The following is an 11,744-nucleotide window of genomic DNA, read 5'->3' on the forward strand; positions in this document are numbered from 1 at the left end:
AATCTAATTCTATTAACTGGAGTTGAGGCCATTTGCAAGAGTGATGGGTCTTGAAGAAGAAAGATATGATAGATATTGAAGAAGATACAGAATATTTGTGAAGGAAGAAAGTTGCAGGGATGAAGCAACAAATACCTGGATATGCTTAGCCACAATGGAAAAGAAGGATTTGCAAAAATCAGCAGATCAGTTTAGATTTGCTCTTTGGGTAAAGCCCTTAGTATTTGCAAAGAGAAACTCTCCAACAACTAAATCAAGAATTACGAATTCTTACCTGCTAAGTATATAAGATATGAAAGGAAGTGAAGGTTTCTTTACTCTTTCTGTTTCTGAGCACTTGTATGGCACACAGCACTGAGCACCAGCACTCAACCTGTGCTAATGTTCTGATCGCACTAAAGGAATTATTCTTTGTCCTTGGTGCAAAATTCGTAGATTTCAGTAGAAGCTCTATCGAATTTAAGTTTCCTCTATATCTGCATGGATGGAATTGTTCATACACGCTGAAGGAGGCAGAAAGAGCAGTTCCTCTCCAAGGAGAAACTTGTCCTATCTTCTCATGTCCTAGAGCAGAATGTTTACAAAAAGCTCATTAAGGGAAAGGGGATTGCAAGATAGCAACAAATCTGGTGAACAGCTTACACTACACAAGATAAGAGAGGCAAGGCGACCATAGAAGAGAGCAAGCCCTATCCAATTACTGAGACCTGGCTTTGGGGAGGGGGAAGGGAGAGAGGACGGATCACAAGTTTCAATCCAAACTTGTCATCTCTCTGTGACACAAGGGGATAAAACCGCCACTTAGCCCACACGAGAGCTAGAGCTTGTTGAGTGCGGTCAGAGGCCGGAGCGAAGCCATGGATTCCATAGTGCTCCAGCTGTGGGCTGGCCTCTGCCTCTTGGTTCACCTTGCCTCTTGCAGTCCCATCCTGAGCTTGGAGCACTCTTCCTTGGAGGAAGGCGAGCCTCTTTTTGATGAATTCCTGTCCGAGCAGGATGGCGTTGATTTCAACACATTGCTTCAGAATATGAAGAATGAGTTCCTGAAGACGTTGAACCTCTCCGACATTCCTCTGCACGAATCGGCCAAAGTGGACCCACCAGAGTACATGCTAGAGCTGTACAACAAGTTTGCCACTGACAGGACATCTATGCCGTCTGCAAATATCATTAGGAGCTTCAAAAATGAAGGTAAGATATGTGCATCTCTAGAAATGGTCACCTGGTAGTCAACGTGATGTATACACGTATACAGTCAAGTAAGCATTGAGCACACAATAGGGAGTAAAGGCCTTTCAGTGAGTGCCGTTAGCAACAGACAATTAATACTGCTTGTACTAATGTCGCTTGCTATGAGATGGATCCCTTGTCCTTTGCTTTTGAGATTGCAAGTTTTCAACGAAATATGACATTCCTCTAGTGTTTAAGAGTGTAATTTGAGTGCATTGTTTTCACTGTCCCCAGAATGACACTTGTTTGTTATTATCTGTCTGATTTTCAAATGGAAACTCATAGTATTATTTGAACTTAAGGCAAGAAATCATTTTACATATTGTTCAATGTTGCAGTATTTTCTGATTGTGAGTGAAACAAAATGTGGGTTTCTGTTAATACCCTCCCACTTTTGATCCCCGTGAGATTTGTAACATTTTCTTCCTTTGATATCTGAGCACGGTCTAGACAATAAGTAGAATTTTGTATCACACTTAACTTTTCTTTTTGAGAAATAAGATATTTCATGTTAAAAATTATATTAGAAAAAGGAAGTTTATTCATGACCTTACATAGTTCCCTATGTTTCTGTTTCAACATTTCCCCTCATTTCAGCAAAGACAAGATAAGTTTCAGTGATAACATTCAACAGTTTCTTAACAGTCATTTGCACCAATGTGGGATTTATGTTAAAAATGTTTTTCAACCAATGGTTTTCAAATACCAGTCATTCCACTTGGCAAGTACAAGTGCTTCCATTCTTTTTAGCTCTTTAGAGATACGTGCAACTATTAAATCGCTGCAAGACTTCTCCATGCTACCCTGCGTAATGTAGAACAGCCATTATGCATTTTTATCACTCTGCTCAGTCCTGCCAGGCCTGGATACTCTTTACTGGCAACGTGTTTCTGGTTTGTGATTTAATTCTCCTTTACATATCCTTTCCTCCAGAGTGGGAGAATTTATTGAATGGTTGATGGCAAACCAGCTAGACCATGGGTGAACAGTTACTCATTTCAGTATAAATGCAGACATATGCAGGAATGCCTGTTGTTCTTTTCTCACTGTGCACTATGCAGGAGAAATGAACACAGTGAAATTTGTCGAGTACAACGTGCCAACCAATACAACACAGTGTGGTTTAGTGACGTAAATCTGGAATCATTCCACTGGCAAAATGAGCAAAAATGGAACAAACAGAGCTTTTTGCCAGGGTTCACAGCTCTGTGCCCTTCTGTGTGATGTTCCATCTCTTCTTCATCACTGCAAAAATTCTGTAGTGAGATAGGGCAAGTTTGGTGTAACTTTCCATCATTTAGGTTTTCCTCTCTGCTCTGCTGATCCCAAACAGCAGGATGCGAACTGGGACTACTGATGTTAACACAGCTTCACAAGCACATGGTTATACAATTGTTTGGGTTTTCTTTATATCTTTAAAATCCATGAAATGAAGAATCAGCCATTTCATGTCAAAATCACTCTTTTTTAATATAGAAATTAATTAGATGTAACCTTCAAGGCAGTAGAAACAGACTTTTTTTTGCTCACCTGAAAATTGGTGGTAATGGTAGTTTCATTGCTATTCATTAAGCCCTTTATTAAATTTGTAATTGCTATAAAGATATTATAGAAATGTAACATGAGGCACAGCTGGAACTGAATCTGAGTATAATGCTGTATTGCAAACAGAACTGCAGTGCTCTATCAGTGAATGTCCTCAGGAAATTTCTATTTTCCTATGGATTTCAGATCACCCTTCCTGACCCTGCCAGGGATGTACTGGTGGCAGAAAGTTATCTCAGCTTATGGACTTTGTAGTTGAAGTGCAAAGTCACATCTTGACTTAGAAATGAACACTTTTCTTGCCCTGTTAGTGCTGACCCAGCTTGTCACATATTGCATAGCCGTGGTGTAGTGATTGCCCTGTGCCTGTTTTCTCAGTGGCCAGGTGATATTTCTCCACTCTCACAGAATTCTCACGGTTGGCATCTCACAGAATCATTAAGGTTGGACAAGACCACTCAGATCACAGATCATGGTTAAGCATGGTTAAGCTTGAATAGCAGTGTTTTTCACCTCTCAGCATTCCTATGCTGATGCTGTGAGGAATATAATCAGCTCCCGTCTTTTCAATTGATGGGTAGGGAGATGCAAGCTCCTTATTTTTTAATTTATGAACCGATGGAATTGCTAAAGCAGAAAAAAATAGAAAAAAGAAGAAAGGCAGGCGCCTCAAAACCTACTTCATGGCCATAGGAAAATTCATGTGCTTAAGTGAGCTGCTTGCTTAAGTGCATGGATGGAGTTTGGCCAATGCTTGCAGTTTTATCAGTGTCCTTTTTCTACAAAGATATCAAAATTGGAGGAGTCAGAGATGAAGATAGCAACAGGTCCCAAGCAGTTTGCTTCTGCAGAAAGTTTACATGTAGTCTCTATGTCTGTCTTCTAAGTTACAAGTAGACAGCGTAGTAATTCAGTAACAAATATACAATCATTAGGATTGTAAGATTCCTACATTGCATGAAGAAATGCATACTGCTATGTATAAACAAGCAATGCAGGCAGGACAGACAGCCTGAATGACTAGCAGATACTGTGTGCTTCTTCTATGTTTTATTAACCAAAGCTGCCAAAAATGCCTGAGTACAGCTGTCTGACTGCTCGCTTGAAACTCACTGGCTCTGTGGCAGCATTCCTATTGACTGATGGTTCACATTGGATGTTCACTGCCTGCTCTTCCTAACCTGGAGCCTTTACAGCTTCTCAGGCAACTTTTCCTTCTATCATGCTTGGTGCTCTGCATTGCTGAGGATATTTCAGCAGAAGGAAATACTTGCTAGCATGAAAACACACAGCAGACACAGATAGAGACTGTTGTTCTTGCATATGCAGCCAATGTGTCATCTATCTCATGTTCACTCCAGTGCTATATCTTTCTTCCCTTCCTTTGCTACACTGACTGTTTTTGTCTCATTTTTTTTATAATTACCAAGAAGCTATTTCATTTTGGTATTAGACCCCGCATGTTTAACAGGTAGTCCTTCCAGGTGACTAGGAAGCCCTTGAAGCCATGAAAGTAGTAAGAAAACCCGTAAGTCCAGATTTACAATCTTTATCTTATGTGGGATCTCACTGTCCTCAGATATCTATAATAAAGCTGTGGGCTTTTTTTCCAAGGACAATGGAGAAAACACTCTCCTGAAACTGTTGGACTGAAACCATGCAGTGCAAAACATGTCAGGTGAAATTCAGTGCATGTGTTATTGGATATATTGACCATTCTAAAATACCTGATTTTTGTTATTTCCAGACCTTGCTTCCCACCCTGTTGGTGTCATAGGAGTTCGGAAATATCCCCTTCTGTTCAATGTCTCCATCCCTCATCATGAAGAAATCACCATGGCGGAGCTGAGGCTCTACACCTTGGTGGAGAGGGACCAAATGCTTTATGATGGGCTCGACCGAAAGGTCACTATTTTTGAAGTGCTGGAAAATGACCATATGGGGGTAGGAGAAGAAAGAAAGATCATGGCACTGGCATCCAGACAGATCTATGGCACCAGCAGCGAGTGGGAGAGCTTCGAGGTGACTGAAGCCATCAGGCGTTGGCGAAGGGCAGGGCTGACCACGCACCGGCTGGAGGTTCACATTGAGGGCAGGGAAGGGGAGGAGCAGAATGGAGAGGGGAAACTCGATATCGACATCAACTCTGAGGCTAAGCACGTGCCCCTGTTGATTGTGTTCTCTGATGACCAAAGCAACGATAAGAAAGAGGAGAAGCAAGAGCTGAATGAAATGATAGACCATGAGCAGCTCCTGGACTTGGAGAACCTGGAGGTTGGCAATTTCCATGGACACCCTGGTGAGGAGGCTCTGCTCCAGATGCGTTCCAACATCATTTATGACTCCACTGCTCGAATCCGAAGGAACGCAAAAGGCAACTACTGCAAAAAGACTCCACTCTACATAGATTTCAAGGAGATTGGCTGGGATTCCTGGATCATCGCTCCAGCAGGATATGAAGCTTATGAGTGCCATGGAGTATGCGCCTACCCCTTAACAGAGCACGTCACCCCAACAAAACATGCCATTGTCCAGACTTTGGTTCACTTGAAGAATCCCCAGAAAGCCTCCAAGGCCTGCTGCGTGCCCACCAAACTCGATCCTATCTCAATTCTCTACATGGATGCAGGGGTGGTCACCTACAAGTTCAAATACGAAGGCATGGTGGTATCAGAGTGTGGCTGCAGATAGTAGCAGGGAACACATGCACAGGGGAGTGCACAAGGGAAGTATTTAATGATTCAGTCTGTAAATTTGTACATTTCGGATTTCCTATTTAATAAGGTTATTTAATGAGGCATGTACAGATAATTGTATGTTTCCTGTCACGGGGAATGGGCAAGTCATATGACCGTAGGGAATGTATATTTTGTTCTGTTGCTTGCTTCTTGCTATTCTGTTCAAATTATGACTGTCTTTCTTCATATCTGAGCATAGAGCAAATCACTGGATTGTTTGGGTGGGCTCTTCATGCCAGAAGGGGCACATTCAAATTCACAGGAATAAAGGCATCTTTTTGTGCCTTGTAAATGGTGATTGGCATCTGTAGGGATTTCCAGAGCGACTAAAGCTATGGGCAATACATGCCTAGATTGTTTAGTTGCAGTGTAAAATCTTTATAAAGATCTTTACATGCTCAGATATTTCTTTGAAAATTTATCTCTGTAGCTCTGAAATCCCAACAAAAGGTTTAGAACGATACCAGTTTATACCAGCTTAGAAACTGGTCCCCCCAGCCAGTCCAGTAAGCTGTGTCCCATACATCCACACTGCCCAATTCAAATGGCTGAATAGCATTGCATTTAGTCTGCATAGAAATAGACAGAAAAGGAAACCCCATTGTGCCAGCTAGATAGAGAGGATCTTTCCTTTGTGTATGTGCTGAAGTTGTCAATTCATAAAGGTACTGCCCCCCCTTAAATGCTATATGATGGAGTCACATGCCAATGTTTCCGCCACTCTTCTGCAACAAATCGCAGTGATAAGAAGGTGTCGGAGCTGAGAAACAATAGACCCGTCACTTTATTTATACTAAGCTGCAAATTTGTCAGATTCTTGGGAAAGTGTAAGTGACGCTGAGTCTTTAGCCTGTACCAGAGCCTACTGTACTGTCCCTGCATCTGTTTTACACTTTTAAGGGAAAGTTATCTTCACTGGAAGTGATAAGGGCCTTTGAAAGAATCACTCTAACACTTCATGGGAATGAACACAAAAGATTTTATCATGCACCAACTAAAACCAGTCTCACCTATTTTCACACATACTCTTCTGTGCTTCCCATAATTTATTGATCTATTTATTGACTGCCTGCCTTTGTAATATAATGTAGAATACAGAACGTTTTATTTTTGTGCTTGTATGTAACCCCACTTGGATAAAACCTTGTACCAACCCTCCTGGATGTGGACTCTCTCTGTTGAGTTGTGCTGTGTGGAGATTGGGATTGGCAATGTTCTTCTGCCCTAGATACTTGTAAAAACTGCACCCCATGGCTATCTCCATTGCTTACAGAACTATTCACCCCAGTGTTTATTTAAGCAGCATTCTGGTGAGCGTACGGTGTTGCCCACTCCGTGACCACTGCGTGGTTCCCAGTAGCAGCTGGGCCATGGGTCTGTACTGCTTCACTCCTCCCGAGGTAGCTGGCACTGCTCACGGGCCTTTCCCTACAGCCACACTGCAATCTCAGTCTGTCCTTAATGGCACGCTGCAGGAATTCAGGGGAGGTGTGATATCTCCCTCTGCTGACACGAACTGCCGCGGCCAATGGTTGAAGTGTCACCACGCAAATGCTTTCAAAACTCTCCTCAATTCTTATGAAGCCATTTGCCAGGACAAACCATTCACCTTGTTAGGAGTGATAATCCAGCATTAGGGAGATAATCCGACATTTGCTTTTATCGGCTCTTTTCTGCAACTGTTCCTGTGGCAGTGATCCACCCAACATGCTTCTGCACTGCTGTCCTTTATCGAACAGCACCAACACTTCTGCTCACCAATTAAGAGGATCTATGCCTTAGAGACAAAATATGACCCAGTAGAACCACCCTCTACCATTACACATTTCCAAGTGACCACAAAGCATATCAGAGTGGCTGCCTTCGCACTCTCTTATTGCTCTAATAGAGGAGATGAGATACAAGAGTACTGCAGTGCTAGTGTGGGTAGCCATGTAGTTCTATCAGTAATTAAACCTGCACATGTATTCACAAGTAGAAATCAGCAGATATATCTACAGTACCTGTGTGGGATTACATGCCAGCCCATCTTTTGGTATTAGCAATTTTTCTTTGTAATAAAACAAGCATGGATTGGATGAGATGACCTTTAAAGGTTCCTTCCAACTCTAATGATTTCATGATTGGTGATTTCAGACAGAAGTAGTGTTGAAAACTGGTGAAGCCTGAGATAATACCTGGGTATTACGTTGTTTCAGGAGGAAACTAAGCATCTCTTGAATCCTTCAGCTGCAACTATGCTTTTCATAATTGGGTATGAAAACTATTGAGAACGGTATTTCATTTATTACTGTGTGACTGTTAGGCATTCCTGCATTCCTGCTTTGTTAGCAAAACCTTACTTTGACTTTACCTTTAAAAATAAACAGGCAAAGACATTTACTGAAGTTAGACAGCAGAGATAAAGCAAAATAGCACAGAAAAATTGGAAGACTTGTTTTATGAAGTGTTTTCCTTAAGTAGTAAATTAAGGCTGCGAAATCAGAAGTGCTTGGCTTTCAACACAGCTGTCTGTATAGATATGACACTCACAATAACATGGTGAGAGCATGACAAGAGCCAGTGCTATCAAGCTGTACGTGCTGGGGAAATCGGTGACAAGTCCCTGAAAGAGCATTCTAGTGCATGCTTTCTTTTTCTTTGTTTCTTTACTCTTTCCTCTCTCCTCCTATTCATCCACATTAGCACCATGACTTCTGTTTCTAAAAGAGTTTGTTTTTCACCTTAAGTAGCAATGTGCTCTTCCTTTCATTTATGACCTATATAATATAGATATGATTTCTATCTTAAGCTCTCTGCATGTGGAACCAAACTTCTTCAACATTTGCATGACCATTTTAACCCTATAACTCTTCCCAATGCCCATTGACCTTTGGAGCACCTTTGGAGCCAAAGCCATGAGGTTCAGTCTCCCCAAAACTGAGGTCACTTAGGAAAAACCATCTCTCAAAGCAATCAAAAGCTGCAGCCAAACCTACTCCCATCTTCTTCTCCCTACCTCTAGATACTGCATTGTCCATTTTACATTGGCATTTTGGTGCCTGGATTACCTACCAGCCCAATGGAAGGGATTCAGTGAAGTATTTTCTAACCTCTGCACCAAGTCAAACGCCAACAAAATCTATCACTTATTTAAAAAAAGCAAAACAGAACAAAACAGTAAAAAAAAAAGAGAAGGAGGATTTCCTGGCACTTGAACATCTGCTTCAAGAATTTGAAGAACTACAGCCCAGGGTTAATTTAAACTTCCTTATAACCCAGTTCAACATTTGGAGTGCAAACACTGTTAATAGGATGGGAACTGGGGTGGCGGTGGGTTGCTTACTATGCTGGGAAACAAAGCCAGAACAAAACTAGCTTGAGATAGAGGTTTTGTTTATATTGCTGACCCATCTGTCTTCATTAATGCACTATTTACAGGAAAAGTTACAAAATTAGCTTCTGCTCCTTCTTCATTTACAACAGCAACAAATAAAGGCAGAATGGCTTGTTTGCCCTCGACTAAAAATGGAAATTCTTATCAACACCCCTTGGAAGAAGATGTTTATTATATGGAGCATATTATTGTTGAATATTACTGTTGGGCCCAGGCATTTTGGATGGAGACGTGCATTTCTGGCACAGGCAACATCAGGAGTGAAGAGCGGTCAAGGAGGTGGTATTGCTGCAGAGAGCCTCAAATGTTGGCCCATGCTTTGCCCTAAACTTCTAAGACTAAGGTAGAAATAATGTGGCTTTTCTCTCATTTCTAGAGTGTGGATGTCTAAATACAGTCAGATGAAAGCCCAAATACACACATCCTGAACCTCCTTCAGCCATAATGAAACTGATTTGTGGCCACAAGTTAACAAGCTGCCATGCAAAGCACTCATAGCATTGGCACAGCCATAACCCAATGAGGACTTGAGTTTGTGGCCTAACATTCCTAATGAAAACAGACTATAAAAACTACTGCTGTGGTGAGCTTCTTAAAATCATCTTTTCAATGAAAAGAAAAAGCCACAGGGGTTGGAAGTCAATGATCTTTAAGGTCCCTTCCAACCTAGGCCATTCTGTTGACAGTTGAACTTGATGATCTTAGTGGCATTTTCCAACCTCAGTGATTTTAAGATTTTATGCTTTACTCTCCAAGCCCAATGAAATAGAAACATGCATGAAAAAAAAAAGAGAAAAAAACAACCAAAAACCAAACCAAAACAAAAAAACAAAGAAAGCAGAGATCCTCCCTTTCTGTAAAGCCCAAAGCCAGTAATTTCCAGTGGGCAGGCAGGTTTGTCAGTGTTACATCTCTCCTGCACGTCCCAATAGAAGGAGATGCTTCCAAATGACCTCAAGACCTTGGGAACAAATCCAGCTGGTGAGTGCCCTGCCTCCCTTTCCTTCATCCACCCATTGCCTTGCTCTTCCTCATGACCCTCAGCACTGCCCACCCACTATTGCTCAGATCAGACACGTGTTTTCTAAGCCTGCATCGCTGCAAGCTGTTCCCTGGGGAGTAGGACGTGAAGCACGTAGTGTGCCTGCTGTGCGTGCACAGGAGCATCTTGCTGGGGAAACACAACCAAAAGTTGTGGAGAGAGCAGCTGTTAGAGTTACTGCTGCTTTTCCTGGATGGAAACAGAGGAAAAACTCCACCTTTTGATACCCTTATCAAGAAGATGAATAGTGGATGGTGATACATGCTGAGGTCTTGCTAAGAGCTCCTGCAGCAACAAAGCACATTTGCTTTCAGGTGCATGCTAAATGCATGCCAACTGACTGTACTGCCTCACTTTGGGCATCAGTGAAAGCAGAATTTCAGCCAGCAAAGACCTGTGAAATTGTCTGCATCCAGCCCCTTCCATTGAGCAGATTGCTAACAAAACCCTTCAGGATACAGCTGCATTACTCCTGCAAATGGAGCTACTTTTTGGAAAGGACAAACTCAGAAGCAGACTTGTTAATGTGTGTGCTGTAATAATATATCACCAAGGGTGATAAATCACATCCAAATAAATGAGCATACATTGGGAATAGGAAATTAGCATGCTTGTTTAACACTGCTGGATGTGTGCCCAACACGATTCTGTGTGCGAGGCAAATTGATCAGCCCCCTGCTCGGCATTGCAAGGGCTTTGCGGGACCTTTGATTGCATTTTTTAAGTAAACAAAGGAAATGCGGGGGATAAAAGCAATCAACATGGTTGCAATAAAGGAAATGATATGAGAGGAATGGATTTCCGTGACACAGAGCAATGCTGCTGGAAAAGAAGTGCATTTTTTTTCTCCCTAGCTCCAAATACTACAAATTTTCTATGAGATAGGACCAACGAAAACAATATGCAGTGTTTGATTTTAAAGGAGCAAATGCATACCATGAATCCAACATCAGCACAACCACATTTTGCAGGAGCTGCTGCCCACAGTGACTTTGGGCCAAGGGATGCTCAACGTGATGCAGAGCTCCCAACGTCCTTCAGCTCCGTGCAGCTGATGCTGTCCAGGATGGTGCTGAAAAGATACGTGTGAAGTGAGAAGGTTTAAACACAGGGTGGTCCCTGGAATCAGGCACAGCTTGCTAACTAGCAACAGAGCTAAACAACAACCCAACCTTCCATAGCACTCAGGTTTATGTTGGCTTTGCTATAGCAACTCCTTATCGCCCTGTAGATTACAGCATTTCAGATCAGTTGTTGTGAGATTTGGTGGAATCCATTTCCTGAGCTGTCACCACTGGGCTAATCAGGCAGAGTTGAAATGCAAAGGTGGGAAAATGAAACTAATTGTTGTGCAATACTGAATATACTTATACCATTGCCAGATTTTAGATGCTTGGCTTTGGATCCTGATACAGGGAGCCCTATGGCCTTTACTGTTACCCAGCTGAGCTGTGCAGAATGAATATTTTCCTGTAGGAAAAATGATTTCTTCCTAGCATTTCTACTTATAATACTTATTATTGCTTGTTGTGCTTGCTCTGCACCAGATCTACCCTGGGACATCCCAATTTAAACTCCTCCAAAAATGGGAGTGGGGGTCCCTGGGAAGCTGAGGCACATTTAGGGGTGCCAAGGGCTGATCTAGCAGTGGAGACATTGCAGTGGTTTATTTTGGCTTACACCAGCTGGTTGCTGCTGGAGTAGGCACAAAGTAGCATGGCACCACTTCAGTCCAAATTCCTTTTAGAATTTCATTTATAAGCTTGCATCAATTTTGAAATCATTCTTGCTGGAAAAGCAGTGACACACTCAG

General features: G+C 42.1%; 1 protein-coding gene across 1 annotated transcript; it reads left to right on the forward strand.

Moving 5' to 3' along the window:
- The first annotated feature begins 747 nt into the window (after positions 1–747).
- Positions 748–6,674, forward strand: BMP10 (bone morphogenetic protein 10). The gene is made up of 2 exons (XM_042836225.1): positions 748–1,191; positions 4,523–6,674. The coding sequence occupies exons 1-2, from the start codon at positions 858–860 to the stop codon at positions 5,464–5,466; spliced, it is 1,278 nt and encodes a 425-aa protein (XP_042692159.1). The 5' UTR covers positions 748–857; the 3' UTR covers positions 5,467–6,674.
- The last annotated feature ends 5,070 nt before the right edge of the window (positions 6,675–11,744 follow it).

Source organism: Centrocercus urophasianus, unplaced genomic scaffold (genome assembly GCF_019232065.1).
Source record: "Centrocercus urophasianus isolate 14NV4802_14NV808 unplaced genomic scaffold, USGS_Curo_1.0 seq_58, whole genome shotgun sequence".
Lineage (NCBI taxonomy): Eukaryota > Metazoa > Chordata > Aves > Galliformes > Phasianidae > Centrocercus > Centrocercus urophasianus.